The following is a 17,235-nucleotide window of genomic DNA, read 5'->3' as shown; positions in this document are numbered from 1 at the left end:
AAATATCTAATGGTGTAAAAAGATGTCTCAAAACAGAATGACAAGTGAAATTCTTTTTGGGGATAAATGCTTAGAAAAAATATTTATTTAAAGATTAGAAAAATGTAATGAAACAGAAAAAGATATTGCTGGATAGCAGAATTACTAGTAACATTCACTTTTTTCCTTTTGGTTATCCACATTTTCTAAATTTCACATTTCTTTTGTAATAAGAAAAATTAAAGCTATTTTAAATATACCTATATTTGTTCACAGAAAGAGAACTGGAATAAACAAATGGGAAGACATGTAGAGTAAAAGTTGTTTTATTTCTTCTCTATAAAGCTCATTAATTTTGCTTCTTTCAGTTAAAAAAAACAGACACAGAAGATTTGCAATGGCAACTTTATCTAAGTCTTACTTTTATAAGAGTGAAGTGATACTTATTTTAAACAAGCACATGATTCCATCCAGCATGTTTAACATTAATACAAATCCAGGAATTTTTTAAAAACCACTCTATATCATATATATTGGATCCCAGAAGAAATTTTTAAAAATTTGTCATTGTGTCCCATTCCTAAAGTGAGTAAGAAGCAAATATATGCTGATGAGCATAATGACATCAAAACAATTGAGCCCAAAATCAGGAGGAAAATGGATAAGTCACCTAAGCTTTCTTTAGTACACACTATACAATTCGTATCTTATGGACATTACCTTTCTGCTCAAAGGCATGTGTTTTTATTCAATTCTAATTGGGTTCCATTTATCTACAGTAAAGATCAACCCTTCCTCAGAAGTCAGGTGTTTAAACGTTTTTCAAAGCCACCAATAAATTTGGTGTTCAACATATAATTTCCAACTATGTTCCTAAGGTAGTATAGGAGACCCAAGAAACTAATAAGTTTATGCAAGATGTTACAAAAGGTAGTGAGTCTGTTTTTTTCATAATCCAAGTTTGTTACAAGAAAACTGACTAAAAAATAAGGAGGTAAAAGAAGAGATGGGAGAAAGAACCCAAAAGGTAAAAAATATTTTGCTAACAATATATACATATATATCTCCAAACTCAATTCACACTTAAGAATAGAATAATTGTAGTAAAACATTTAATCTTGGAGATTTTTCAGAGTTATATATAAATAAAATTTTTGAAATACTGCAAATTAATAAAAAATAAATTTTAAGCACTTTAAGTAGTTAATAACACAAAAGTTGACTTACCATAAATTTCTAAACCTTGTGAGAAGTATTGTTTGTATCCTAAATCTTATCCACTAATGCAAAGGTAAAGATGCATCTCATAGCCAACAGTGCTGATTTTTAATGAAGGATTTAAAAGGGTTGATTTAATTCCAAGATTTTATTCTTCAATTCTACCCCACCATCAAGAAAATTAATGACATGACACACTAAAAACCTTGGTTACTAAGGATGTTTTATCCAATAAAAGCTTCTTTAGTTTCTAAGCCACTCAGAAAGAAAAACTGACACTTCTCTCCAAGTCATACCATCACAAATTACCCCAAATGTTCACTGTGATATTGAAGCATTAAATATGAAACCCTTCTAAACAACCAGAAGCACAGGATGCACACCCTCTAGCTGCTGCAGACAGCAGAATAAAACAGTACAAAGAGCATCTACTTACGAGATTACTTTTCAGAGACATAAGAATATACTTTAAAAGGTACATATACAAAAGCCTACAATGAAGATAAATAATAAATATTTATACACTTAGAAGACAGATATATCCAAAAACCTACCATAAAGATGAATAATAAATATTTACATTCCAAGCCAAAAAAATTCACAGTCTAAAGAGAAACACTTGATTTTTTATTTCTGAGTACCGTAGCAAAATAATTATTATGATAATTTTAATCAAACTTAAAAGGAATACCTTATTACCTTGTTGATATAAGCTATTCACCTTTGAACAGGCAAAGGAGGGAAAAATCCTTGAGGCATTTTTATACTCTTACTTAACAATGATCTGATAATCACCCCATCATTATCTGCTGATGAAGGATTCCATTCTAAATTCTTAGCATTTTTGATGCTGCAGGCATGTTATTTCAAAAGTCTTACCTGGGAAGAGACTAAGAAGACTGACTGGAGATTTGTTGGTATCAATAGTAATTTTGTGGCTTGCAGTTTTTGAAGGCTGACCTGGTAGGCAAATTAACTTTAGGGGAAGTCTAAATTTACACTGGATAACTCGCGGAATGCCTAAAATAAAAGAGAGATATGTAGATTCATAGACTTGACAAATAATTTGGCAAAAAAAAATTGTACTACTAATAGTTTGAGCAGCAACATATCTTGGTTTGTTTGTTGCCTGCCTATTTTGCTTAACAAAGCTGAAATAACTATAAATTATTATCATGATTCATATTTCATTACTATTTTCAAAAGGTACAAGGCAAAAATAAAATTTTAAAAGAAGCATAGACATGAGATCTGTCTTTAATAGTATCATATTTTTAAAATCATCACATTTGGATACTATATAAAACATTATAGTCACTTACATTCAATTACTGAACTAAGTCTTTAAGACCTTCAGAGCTCTAGCCCTAATCCAAGACTATCAGCAAACATGAGCAAAGAATATGAAGTTTCTATCATATCTTTAAGACTGTATATTACCATATCTAAAAATTTCTCTACTCAAAAACATTTTAAATCTTTAGCTTTTTTAATTGATGGAGATTCAAATTATGAACATGAAAGCAAGATTTGCTCTTCTGAAGTTCTATTGAAGTCCATGTCCATTTTACACATTAATATGTAGAATATTACCTTTATATGAATTATACTTTTCTCAAGCCATTTAACTTTACATATCACTTTAAGTGACATTTTAGACATTTAGACAGTCATTCAATTGTTAAATGATTTTAATACTCATACATGCATACTGAAATGGGTAACTGAATATATGACAATGAAGAGTTTCATATTAGAATTTGTATAAAGCTTTTCAAAATCATTTTCAATATTTTTACAGAAAATGAAATTGAAACCAAAGCAAATTAGGCTCTCTACTTATAAATCTAGAAAAGCAATACTAAAATCCTAGTTTTCTCTCCTTTTTTCTAGAACTCTGTTTTTGACTGGTTAAGATGAAAGATAATATATAGAAGCCTATGTCGTGCCATAGTGCTGTAGAAAAACTGAACACTCAAAATGTTCTAATTCTACTTGATGAATCCACACATTAATTCATTTATTTCTTTATAGAGGAGTCAGGGAGCTGCTTAAAAATAGCAAAAGCAGAAGCAGTTAGTTTGGAGACATGATCCCAAAGCAGGATCCCTGGAATTAGCAATATATTTTGCTAAAGTCAATTGGAATTGTATATCTTACTCCACATCCAAGCTGGGAGTACAGTTTTCAGTACTACTTATTCACTAGGATAGTGAGAAATCACCAACAATGGCAAGCATATTGATATATGAGGTCAATTAAATACTTTTTCAGAGCATGTGGAGCATATTTGTCATTCTCTTCAATATAATCTATTATCCATCAAGTTTTACGTAGCTCATTTTTTGCTCATAACCAACAGATGTTAAATTCACTTCTCCTGGAATCCTAGATGCGAATTACAACTGGTGTCTCTTAAGAAAAGTCCCAGGGTATTATTTCATGACATTCTGTGAGGTTTTTAGAGGCATGTGTATTTGTACTTTACAATGATGAGATGTTTTGACTCAAAATATTATGGTAACATGATCTAAGATACTGCACAAAGCACGACTGTCAATATCACCACAAAACAATTACAAAGCACTACTTTCTCCAACTTCAAGGAAATTTCCATATACTCTATATATCCTCAAATTATGGAAATACACCCACTGAGTATGTTTCCTCTACAATAAGTAAACTGTAGAGAAAATTTCAGATTGTATCAATTAATAGATACAGTCTGGAAAGAACAAGGAAACTTAAACTTGTTTCCATCTTCTTCGTTTTTAATGACTAGTACAACAAAAACAAATGCTTCCTTTTCTGACAATTCTGTACAGGCACAAAAAGAAACTATCTTCTATACACTTTCAACCAAATTCTGAGCTAATTACTCAAACCAGAATTTGGCTGTGAATGTTCCTCTAAAACTATACTGCTAAAACTGTAGCCACTACTTTACTTGGACCAGGTACTGACTGAATTCACAGTTAAAAAAAATTAAATATAATCAACAACACTGCCTATAAGTGACCGAGCCTATATATTTGAAGATTATTACCCTACATCTCCACGAACCCAGAGCTAAAGAAACTGGTAGTGTATATGTTTTCAGAAATCGAAACAAATGGATTGCAAGCACTAATAAACCCAAGAAGGAAAATACATTATAACTCAATTTACAGTTCAATTAGGTCAGTTAATGACAATATCACACACTAGGGCAATGGTTTGCAGTTGCTAAGATTTGTAGAACCCCTCCAGAATATCTTTTCTCTGCAGGAATTATAAGCCTGTTTCATAGGACATTTGGAAAACATTACTTTGAAAAATGATGACACTCATACTTAATAAAATGATTACGGCTATTTTTTAAATGACGGCAGCTTGAAAAGTTTTACCATTAGGGAGAAAAAGTTATGAAATCCTTAAAAAAAACCAGTCTACAGAAACCATCCCTTAAAAGAAAAATTAGAATGTCACTATTTTATAACACTATCAAATTAAAATCCAAGGATTTTACAATACAATCTCTAGTTTTTAGACATGGGGTTCATCAGAGGCACATTTCTACTGGGATTTACACCTTCTTAGGAAACCTGAAGTGTAAATTTGGCTACCAATTACTCTTCAGGCTGTAATTATGTCTAAGAACCTGAAGCCAAAGACTCATAGAGGCATGTGTGGGTGTATGCGTTTGTAATAGAGAAGGAAAAGAATTACATGTATTTAAAGACTTTTCACAGTTGCTAGCAGAACAGCTTTCAACTTAGTTGAAAGAGACTAATTGGTCCTAACTTTGCCTACCATCAGCAATATTTTCTCTCTATAGTTGGCAAAGTAGTCTCCATATCTGGCTTACTGAATTCTCTAAGTGTTACGCTGAGAGAAAAGAAACTTTTGTCATTTATTTTACTCCAATATTGGCCTAGTCATTTATCAGACTGACTGTTCTATAGTTCTTTTTACCAGATATAATCACCTCTCCTTCAAACATTTCCCTTCCTAACCTACTAGAGGAAATGGATAGTCGTAACTACTATGGTGCAATTAATCACAAAATTATTTAACACTCAGAGAGAATATTCTCATCAAAACTACCTTTAACAGAACATTTTACTTTCAGGAAGAGACTTCTAATTACATCTGGCACACCCCACCCCAAAAGCCCAGTATCACTGTCAAATTGGAAGCCAAAATGTGCTTTAAAGAAATAAAGGAAAAAAGAACATAGAAAAAAATATGTATATATGAATAAAATAACCATACTTATATATTATAGATCTATATAATGCCTTTAGAACTCTTTCCAGGGGCCTGCTAGAGTAATTTCATATTGAAAACAAGGAACCCCAAAGCAGTAGCAATGTCTGGTAGCCAGAACTTCCTTGATCCCTTCCTGTTATGTCTGGCTACGTACTGTGCTTCATCTGCAGTCATGTTTTACACTGCCCACGTCATGTAACTTTAATGCAGAAATAATGGAGACTAACCCTTATGGGACAACATAAAACCTCGTTTGCCTCTCTTTTTCCACATATAAAAGCAGAACTGCTTATCTGCATTGCAGCCCGAACAGATCAAGACAATAAAACGGATCAGTCTTTGAAATATGAAGCCTTGTGTGTAAGTAAGATCTAAGTGGCAACATATTATTTTCTTGCCTACTAGGTGCCGCTGAATATTTCAACTCCACTCCCTAAAGCTTAATTATAATTTTAAAATATATCAAAGAGATTATTAAAACCAGCTTTCACTTTGTATTGACACACTACAATTTCTATAAATTGTGGGTTTTTTCCTCATAGTTTGGGCTGAATTTACAGTAAGAAGGAATAAATTTCTTTGAACAATAACCTTAACTGATTTTTTTAAACTTAAAACTAATCATTTAAATAATAATATGATATTTTACAAAATTCGGTCCAAAATCTTAAAAATTACAGGCAATCTAGCTAATTAAAATGTAAATATTCATTATTAATATCAGGTTATTTTTTAATGACCCAAATTCTAATTTGACAAGTATACTTTGTGTTATTAAGCTAATCATTTACTTCTATTAAAACACTTCTCATATAAATATATATATACCTTCCAGATATCAAGATGACATGTGCTATGCAACTCAGATTGTTGGCATCACCCAAACGGCATGAGTAAATATTGCCACAATCTTTAAGTCATTTCATTATATTTATTTATTACTAATTAATATTGCTATCTAAAATGTATCTTAAAATAACTTATAAAGATAAACTACCACATTAAGTCTATATCTAAGAGGGAAAAATAATCAGAGATACTTGTAGTGCCTGCTATGTACTCTGTTAGTATGCAATTCAAAGATGAGTGCTTGACCCCTGCCCTCAAAAAGCTCAAAACCTACAAGGAGAACCTAAGGAACAAACTTAATTAAGTTCATATTGTGATCAGAATCATAGCAGAGTCAAGCAAAAGATTTGGGGAAAACAAAGTGAGTAACAACACTGACCCAAGCAAGTTAGAGGGAGTCAGATGTTTGATAACATTCCCCTACAAATTCTAAACAAGACAAGGAATAGGCCCACAGAGCGAACACACACACCATTCTTATCACAGAGAGGTGAATCTCTTGGAGCATGTAGAAAAACACAACTTAGAATTCAGTGACAAACACTCTTTTTTTAAACTCTTTCTTTCTTTTAGGTAAAATAACAGAGCATGCAGCTAAATAACCAATGACTTGCAGAAATAAGTTGTCAATAACATCTTTAATATTTTTCAAAAAAGACATTCTATTTTTACTCCTAATTTCATTCTTTCTCATGACTCCGAAACAACTAATAATGACAAGTCTCTGTGGAAACATCTACTATGCTCTCCATAGCAGAATCAAGGCACTGTACCATCCTAAAGAACTTTTTCTAGTTAAAAGAGCAGTCCATAAAAAGAGTTCATTCATAGTATAATACCAATTCAATTCATCAAACAAATTTCAGTTCTGAAATTCATTTTTTTCTAAATTATCTTTACACTTACCATCAGGATTTCGATCTGTCCATCACAGGCAATGCAAAAATGGGTAGGGGGAAAAGAATGCAACAAATTATCTGTGGTAAAGTTACAATACAAATTTGACACATATCTGCTTAAAATACAAATTAAAATTTCAAGATTCTCACAGATGACTTAAATGACTCTCCAAACACAAGTCAATTCACAATTGAGAGTATAACACAAATAAATGAAACCCAGCAATACATTTATTTATATTTCCATTCTCAGAAGTCTATGAGAATGTGTTATTCCACTGTAAATGTGGGAAAAAAACCAAGATATATGATCTAGCCAAACAGCAAAAAAGACTCAATAAAGGGGAAAATACATAATATTAATATTTCCAGTTACTTTTTGAATTTATTTTATTTTCTTTTAACTTTCCCCTTTAAAGTCAATCCAGTTCCTCTTTTTTATAATAATTTAAGTAAATAATACTATTGATAACGTCTCTTTTTGCTTCTCTTGGCATTCTGCAGACTCTCTCAATGTTTCTAATTCACTTTCAACCAATACCAATGATTAGTAATCTTCTAAATTCTGTCTTTTAAATTGCAGAAAAGCATAATAGCCAAAAATGTTGAAAAATGCAGACTAAGTTTTAAAAGATCTGTTCTTAAGTATTTTAACACATAAGATGCTAAAGAGTTTTATTTAGTCACTAAAACAGTGTCTAAAACTCTGATTACTGCCCTAATGTTGGAGCAATCCATAATATTATTTTCTACTAATTCATACTGATAGCCGTAGGAGGCAGACAAACGCCTAAGCAAATACGGAAAGGTCCCAGGTGAAATCTTACCTTCAGGCTTAAAACAGCCTGAGGGCTGAAAGACCGTACTGCTGGTCCTGGATGAAACCCAAAACCCAGAAGAACTTCTGCCCCTGTGTGCCTGCCCTTTCCCAATTGATTCTTTCTGAATAATGTCTTTTAGCCAATCGAATGCTGCCTTTTAAAATACTACCTATGGCTTGCCTGGACATGCCCACGAGCACACTGGGGAAATGGGGTGGGGCCACAAGGAATTTGTGCCTTATGCAGGGGAGGAGCCTGGCCTCATCAGCTCATGTGTGGGAGCCCTGGTATTCAATTTGTGAGGTGGAAACCCGCTTTAAAAATTCCACCCTCCTCACTCTTCACTGTGTCCGCATGCCTAATTCTTCCTGGTCATGAAATAAGAACGCAGATATAGCTGAACTAAGGAGCAAAAATCCTGCATCAATACTAGCCTTTGGTTCAAATAAATGAAGTCTGACTAGATAACATTCTTCTATTAGGAATAAAAATGTATCAGATTTGCTATTAACTGAAAAGAGGGAACCAAACATTACATATGGAAATCAGCTAAATAGCCTTATCATGAACTACTCATAACACATAAAAGTAATGAAAACATGATTTTACTTAACAGTAGAAAATAACATCTTCTCATTTAATGATATTTCACAGTATGTTTTCTCATCTTAAATGCATAAGCATTTTACTCATAACTCCAACAACTTAAAGTAATGATTAAGCCTGTATGTTTACCTGTTGGTCTGGAATAAGAAACAACAGCATTTCCTTCCAATTCTGATGGTGTATAACTTCTTTTCAGATAAACAGAAAAGCTTACTGTTCTAGTCAAATCTGGTGCTATAAGCAATGTAAAAATAATATAAATTACATAATTTGGGGCAATTGTTATTAACAAGAGCTAAAATTTAATAAGCACTCACCACATGCCAGGTACTGTCATAAGCATTTTACATGAGGTAACTCTTTAAATCTTCACAACAAACCTGTGAGGTTGATACTATTATTGTCCTCATTTATTATGCATGAGAAAACTGAAATACAGAGAGATTAAGAAGCTTGCCTAAGACCGGGCACAGTGGCTCACACCTGTAATCCCAACACTTTGGGAGGCCTAGGTGGGCGGATCACGTGAGGCCAGAAGTTCAAGACCAGCCTAGCCAACATGAGAAAACCACATCTCTACTAAAAATACAAAAAAATTAGCTGGGCGTGGTGACACCTGGAAGGTGGAGTTTGCAGTGAACCGAGATTGCTCCACTGCACTCCAGTCCAGGCAACAGAGTGAGACTCTGTCTCAAAAACAGAAACAAAAACAAAAAAAGAAGCTTGCCTAAGGTAACACAGCTACTAGGAATTAACTCCAGAACAAGGTACAAAGAAACTGGCATTCTACACCACTGCTGCTCTTTACTTCGAGGAACAGACAGCATGAACAGAGAAAACGGTACACAAAAGGGCAAGAGAATTTGGGAGGAAAATAGCAATTTATCATGGGTAGAACATAGACTGAAGGAGAAAATGGATGAGGGAGTGTTACACAGTAGCCACTTAACAGATTGTGCATGCTCATCTATGTTAACATAATTTGGCCCCCAACCTGTATTAGAGAGCCATAATAAATGGAAAAAATAAATTATTTAGAATGTATTTTAGAAAGACAAATTGGAAGTGTTATACAAAATCAGAAATGCAAGCAAAAGTTCAATGGCTGGGTATCACCTATGAGGTTACTTCACTCAATCGTTTATTCATTCATTCTACAAAGATTTGTTGAATTCCTACTAACGGCAGGCACTCAGCTATGGGTTGGTTATGTGGAGGCAAAAAAAGAAAGATATGTTCTTGACTTCGTGAATAAGAGTTCTTAGAAGCCTTAGCAGAAAAGCTATAGTAAACTAAAAAAAGAAAAAAGACTTGAAAGGTAGTTCAGATTATCTTAACAGGACTAATGACAATTTGGATATAAATGGTTGGGAGTAAGAGATTCTATACAAAGAAACCTTACTAAGAGTTGCCATTAATGACATGTCTACTATTTTAAGCATTATTATGAATATCTTTTGTAGATTTACTTTCTAATTAAATCCTCAAAACAACCTTGTAAAACAAATATCATTACCCCTTTTTTGCAGATTAAAATAAATGAGGCTCCAAGTGATTACTAATGTAGTTTTTGCCTAAGGTTACACATCAAGTGAGTGTTAGAGCTGGATTCAAACTCAGGCCAAACTCCAAAGTCCATATTAATTCTTCAAACATTACCGATTCAATAAATAGATCACTAAAGAAACACCAATAAAGAAAGCCTTCTAAATTTTAGTATTTAAAAACAGGCCAGGAGCGGTGGCTCACGCTTGTAATCTTAGTACTCTGGGAGGCCGAGATAGGCAAATTGCTTGAGCCCAGGAGTTCAAGACCAGCCTGGATAACATGGCAAAACCCCGTCTCTACTAAAAATACAAAAAATTAGTCAGGTGGTGTTTTCCTGTAGTCCCAGCTACTCAGGAGGCTGAGGTGGGAGGATCACTTGAGCCCAGGAAGTCGAAGCTGCAGTGAGCCATGATGGTGCCACTGCACTCCAGCCTGGGCCAATGAGAATGAGACCCTGTCTCAAAAATAAATAAATAAATCAAAAACAATTATAGGTCCAACAAGTTCAGAAAAGCACCTAGAAATCTGTAAACGTAAAAGATGAATTTGACCCAACAATCATTGATTGAACGTTCATGCTGATGCTAAGAGGGAAAATATAAGCAAAACAACACAATCATTGATTTTCGGATGATCCCAATCTCACCATTCAGACATGAAATAATAGCCATTAAATGAACAAACTAGTATTTTTTAAAAATTCACACCATGGTAGACTTTCAGCCAAAACAAAAAACTTACTCATAAATTGAAAGGTGAACTGATCACAAGTCAATTCTAATGGTGGTTGCACGTAGACTGATAATTTGGCTTTTTGCAATATCACTCTGTTCTGCAGTGTGACCTAAGGAAACAGAAATTGTTATCAATAGAAAATTACATTTTATTCAAACTGATAGACTATCATAACTACTTAAACATAACTAGCAAATAATTAGAAAATATTACCTGAGGAAAAAATGACTAGTCACAAAACATAATACAGTAAGTAATAGATTAAAATATTCTATCAAGTAGAAACTGTGCACAAAAGTTAAACAGACTTTACTCAAAAGAATAAAGATTGGCAATATGTACATGCAAAGATGCTCAATATCCTTAGTTATGAAGGAGATACGAACTAAAAACCACAATGAGATACTACTACGTACCCAATAAAATGGCTATAATCAAAAGGACAGACAATAACATGTGTTAGCAATGATGTGGAGAAACTAGAACCCTCATATATTGCCAGTGAAAATGTAAATTGGTACAGCTACTCTAAGAAAAGTTTGGCAGTTTCTTCAAAGGTTAAACATAAATTTAACATATAACTTCACAATTCTATACCAAGAGAAATGAAAACATATGTCCACCCAAAATCTTATACACAAATGTTCATAGCAACAATATGCTAATAGCCAAAAAGCAGAAATAATCCAAATTCCCATCATGATGAATGAATAAACAAAATGTGATATATTCATACAATGAAATATTGTTCAGCAATAAAAGAAATGAAATACATTATGAATAATATTAATGATAAAAACCATTAGCAGTTTTCTATATCCATGAAACCATGCTAACAAATTTATGTGCATTATTTCATTTACATGCCACAACATGGGTGAACCTTGAAAACATGATGCTAAGTGAAAAAATCTAGTCACAAAGAACCACATATTGTATGATCCATTTATATGAAATGTATAGAATAGGCAATCTATAGAGAAATAAAGTAGATTAGGAGTTGCTTAGGGATGAGAGAGATGGGGAATGGCAGCTAATGGGTATGGCATTTCTTTTAGGTGGGATAAAATGTTCTAAAATTAAATTGTGGTGATAGTTGCAAAATTCTGTAAATACACTATACTAAAAATCATCGGATTGTAACTTTAACTAAGTGAATAATATAGTATCTAAATTATATCTAAGTAAAGCTATTTTAAAATTTTCTATCATGGTGACTCGTATGTCATGAGAAAAAAAATTAAATAAAATAAACCACCATTCTATATGGTACCTTTTCTATACGGCAGTTCAGTCTAGTTATTAGACTTTGTTATATGAGACAGATACATACATTAACATAATTCAAGGACCATTCTTATTGTTAAGAAAAGTAGTTTTGAAGTTTCTTTTCAATAAAAAGCATGTATTACCTCTTCCTTGATTAAATATGTATAATATTTTTATATATACAAGAATATACAAGTGGCCCACAAACATTATGAACACATAATTAGATTCAGTAAATGTATTAATTTTAAGTGATGTGAGCATTCTGCACAACTTAAAAATAAGTTAAAAACATAAAAATTTTGACTTGCAAAGGAAAATTTTTAAGACAACTATTGATGCAATTAAATATGATAAACACCATGAACAACGAATCCTCAATTTTTACTTTGTAAATCCTGGGAATACATAGGGAATCATCATGCCACAAACTAAACTTCCTCAATGATGTCTGGCCATTGTAAACATAATACCTTTTTAGTAAAACCCTGATGGTTATTATGGCAGGAAGACACCATGCAAGTGCTACAAACAACTTTCTTTCAACTAGCTAGTCCATTAAACAAACAAGACACAATTTAAATATTCTACTATTACAATAATATGATACTAGTCTGTACATATATTTTTAAATAAAATGAATAATATTAATGATAAAAAAAATTAGCATTTTTCTATATTCATGGAACCATGCTAACAAATTATTTATGTGCCATTATTTAATTTACTCTTTACAAAAATGTTTGACAGGTACCATCATAAACCATTTTACAAAAGACTGTGGCTCAGAGATGCTAAGTAATTTGCCCAAGGCCACTTTGATTGCAAGTGGAAGAACCACAATTTAACTGCTATCTGCCAGAATCCTGAGCCCATGCCTTTAACCAACTGTGGTTAAGACTCAAAATAACTTTGCAGATGAAAAAGTATCCCTATTTTACAGTTTAAAAAATAGAGGTTCAAAGAAGGTAAATAACCTGTGCAAAGCCATCAATCCAAGTAGAGAATTGAAAATAGTGACCAGGAAAGTCTTATGAGAGCTCAGTTTTAAGTAAAAATGAAAATTCCTTTAAGTAGTAATAAGCCATTTGAAAAAGAGCAGTCTGGCTTTTCCTGGCACAACGATGTCTACTTAGACAATAATCACAGAATTTTACATTGTAACAAGAAGGGTTTGCATTTGGTTTAGTTGCACAATCATGATAGCTCTCATGCACATATTTATTGAACCCCAACAATGGGCTAGGCCCTTTCAAAATACAAATCAAGGAGATGGGTAATGAAAATAACAACAGTAACAAAGAATAGTTGTGTTTGAGCCAAAAAAGAGTTAAAGACTTGGCTAGATCACAAGTCTTATATTTTAACAGGAAAATAATTATAGAATATTAAGGAGAAAATATAAAACATTGATACAAGAATTTTCCATGCTATTTTCTGCCTCTTATGAAATATAACCCTTAGGAAATAGAATACCAAATTTTTATCCTAGATATATAAATATGACACCAAAGGCCAGGTATGAACAACCACTCGCCTAGTTGCCTGGAATAGATGGTCACGCATCATGCACACATACTCAAGGTAGCCACATCTTCATTCACTTGGAACGGATGGAAAAATTTTCTCAATTAACAGGATTTATTATGATGGAGACTTGCATGGTTATATATCTTGGCTGCTGTTGTTATAAAAGGTCATAAGGAGAGATTTATAGTAGAAATTTGTATAGAAACTGTCAGACAGGATCAGGAAGTCATTGTGTCTGCTGTGTGAGTCCCGCCAATTTTCTGCAACCCTTGCCTGTTGCATTCTTTCTCATGCTTTTATAACGGCAATGAGAAAGACAGTTGTGACTTAGGTATTCTCAAATATAGTAAGTTCCACGAACGGAAGGAGAATTTTCCAGTAGTGTCATGCCATCATTTTAAGGTGGCTACTACACATGAAAGCTTAAGAACTGCATGGGAGGGAAAGGTATGTTTACTTACGGTGCTAATTCCTGGTTGGCTGGGGGTACAATTAGCATGAGCAATGTTATCTAGTTAAGGCACAAGATCTCTTATTGCAATTAACAGTGCACTCCTAAATTATTACATGTATGTGTCTGAACGTTATCAGTAGATAGATTTAAAAGAGGTGTCCCTATACAAAAGTACAAATCATTCCTGGAACTCGACAGTTATTTCTTTTTCTTAAGTGTTTGATTTCTTGCCACTAATGCCTTTCCAGATTCAGAAGTATTAATGAGATAGAGCCTTTGATTGGATTGGGGGAAAGGAGGTTGGGGAAAGACCACCCTTGTTTCCAGTGGCAAGAATCCAAAAAACTTAGCTTAGGAAACTGTTGTAAGATTCAGCTCCCTTCAAGTTCAACCAAAGATCTCCACATTTGGGCCACCCGCTGGTTCCAGTGTAAGCGAACACAATTGGTAAAGCTTGGTGCCCTGTCAAGCTCCTCCAAGGACAGCAACCCATAATCTAAGAAAATATAAAGCCCCATCCAAGTTTTGACTAAGTGAATTGCCAAAATCCACAACCTTCCCTTGCTTCCAAGGTCTGGGCATGATAAATATTTTCAGCTTAATAATGTGCTGACTGATTACCATATTTTACTCTAAATGCTTTAAGAAGGTTCTACATTTAAGTTCTAGTTCTAAAATTCTACAATGACAGGACTAAAAATCTTAACCAAAACCACATCCTTAATATTCTATTTTCCAGACTATCAATTTGTTACCATTCTAACTTTGTGGCATCTTCATTTAATATTTTCTTGCTGTAAATACATCCACTTAAAGTTATGGCAGAGAGATGGCTGGAAATTCTTTTCAAACACCACATAATCATAGGTAGAAGAAAGATATTACCATCCCCGTGCTTCTCCAATATCAATTCACAGTATACTATGTATGATGCTACTTGATTGTTCTATTATGAATGGTGATGACACAATTCCTTTAGCAGATTTAAAATGTTAACTTTATTTCCAAAGAAAAAAGCCTGGATCATGCTACACATTTAAATAATGGTAACAGTACTTCATAATAGTTATTTATATTATATACATATTGCTATAAATGCAATTACCAGTTTTATATTTGCAAGTAACAGTAAAGGTTTTCTATTCACTACTCAAGGCTGGGGAAAAATCTACAAATGCCAAGTGTTTATTTTACATTTCTGTAAGCTACTTACAAGTTCTCAACAGTGACAGATGTAATGAAATAAATCATATTGTTTGCACATTACAGTCTAAAATCTGGTACAATACCTTCACCGTGACAGAAGGGACAAGGTCAGTTCCCACCTCAACATCGGTCGCTTGCTGTAAACACAGAATTGAGAAGGCAAGAAAGAATGATGTCAATATTACACAGCAGTGAGTGAACACAATGAGTGCAATGTATATTTCCTACTATCAAAATAGGAAACTATAAAAGATTTATTACTCTAATGACAGACTAAAAGAGACAATCTGGCTTTTTTGATGCCTTCGTCCAGAAAGTCATAAGCTAATATTTAAAAACTCATCCCCTGGGCCGGGCACGGTGGCTCACGCCTGTAATCCCAGCACTTTGGGAGGCCGAGGTGGGTGGATTATGAGGTCAGGAGATCGAGACCACCGTGAAACCCCGTCTCTACTAAAAATACAAAAAATTAGCCAGGCCCGGTGGCGGACGCCTGTAGTCCCAGCTACTCGGGAGGCTGAGGCAGGAGAATGGCATGAACCCGGGAGGCGGAGCTTGCAGTGAGCCAAGATCACGCCACCGCACTCCAGCCTGGGCAACAGAGACTCCGTCTCAAAAAAAAAAAAAAAAAAACTCATCCCCTAAAAAGGAAAGAAAAGGTCACATATTTTATCAAACCACTCCATTCCCAGATTTACTTAAATATTGAAAGTATTAATTCTATTAACTTGTTATTTATATTGCATAGAATAAGACCTCCCTGTATGTCCCAGAAAAATATTATGCCATTCTTTCAGGTCCCTGTATTTTCACCCTGCGTAAGGTATGTGTTATTCTGATTAATAACATGTATCTAAGACATGCAGCTAATGATATAAAGATTGAGTGGCCTTACACCCATAAAATAAAAGTAGGCCATGCGCGGTGGCTCATGCCTGTAATCCTAGCACTTTGGGAGGCCGAGGCAGGTGGATCACCTGAGGTCAGGAGTTCGAGACCAGCCTGGCCAACATGATGAAACCCTGTCTCTACTAAAAATACAAAAATTAGCTGGGCATGGTGGCAGGCACCTGTAATCCCAGCTACTCCGGAGGCTGAGACAGGAGAATTGCTTGAACCCGGGAGGCGGAGGTTGCAGTGAGCCCAGATCACGCCACTTCACTCCAGCCTGGGTGAAAGAGCGAGACTCTGTCTCAAAAATAAAGGGGCGGGGAGGGGAGGGGAATGGAGGGAAGGGAAGGGAAACTTTTTTTTAACCAGTGCATATCATAAACTAATTCAATAGGCATTCTTTGAGCATCACCTCGTGTTACCTGCTCCTTCCTCTTAAAGAATACATAGTATAATATAATACATAAAACACTTCCCTTATCGCTTATAACTTATTTTTTAGAGTGATACATTGGTAGGGGAAAATGCTCTATGATAGAATAAGACTAAGGGGTGACATATTTTCTAATAATACCGTTATGAATTCTGGGGACCAATTAAAATTATGTCTCTATCCAACCAATGAATATGATCCATTGCGTTTTTTTACTTGAAGTATTTTTAACTAAGAAAAACTAAGCCACTTCTAAGCAATGGGGATTCTATGATGTAACGAGCATCAGCAGAATTCAAAGTTGAGAGATTCATATTCTACTTATGGCTCCACAGGAAACCATATTTAAACTATGATCTTGCTTCTCAGTAAGGAAGATGGGATAGCAATGCTTATCTCCTCTAAGAAAGACTCCATTCTAATATAAATTATATTACTTTTTTGAGATGTGTGCTTTCATAATAATGATTCAAAGTAAAATATTAATCCAGGCTTTGTGCTCTAATAATACCTAAAATCCAGGAAATATTTTACATTTAGCTATCC

General features: G+C 33.9%; 1 protein-coding gene across 8 annotated transcripts in view; it reads right to left on the bottom strand.

Annotated features, from left to right (window-relative positions):
• BBS9 (Bardet-Biedl syndrome 9) overlaps positions 1-17,235 on the bottom strand; it is a 485,000-nt gene that overhangs the window by 251,986 nt on the left and 215,779 nt on the right. For 5 of the 8 annotated variants that reach the window (XM_008964335.5, XM_003811959.6, XM_008964336.5 and 2 more), the window contains 5 exons: positions 15,449-15,502; positions 10,913-11,015; positions 8,753-8,857; positions 7,204-7,218; positions 2,077-2,217 (listed from right to left, as the gene is read on the bottom strand). In XM_008964335.5, the coding sequence (XP_008962583.1) occupies positions 2,077-2,217; positions 7,204-7,218; positions 8,753-8,857; positions 10,913-11,015; positions 15,449-15,502 (418 nt within the window). The remainder of the gene's footprint in view (positions 1-2,076; positions 2,218-7,203; positions 7,219-8,752; positions 8,858-10,912; positions 11,016-15,448; positions 15,503-17,235) is intronic. The other 3 variants (XM_063605681.1, XM_063605680.1, XM_034963921.3) reach the window with 2 other exon arrangements.

Source organism: Pan paniscus, chromosome 6, assembly GCF_029289425.2.
Source record: "Pan paniscus chromosome 6, NHGRI_mPanPan1-v2.0_pri, whole genome shotgun sequence".
Taxonomy (NCBI): domain Eukaryota; kingdom Metazoa; phylum Chordata; class Mammalia; order Primates; family Hominidae; genus Pan; species Pan paniscus.
The sequence above is the reverse complement of the archived record's forward strand: the minus strand, read 5'-3'. Positions and strand labels throughout refer to the sequence as shown.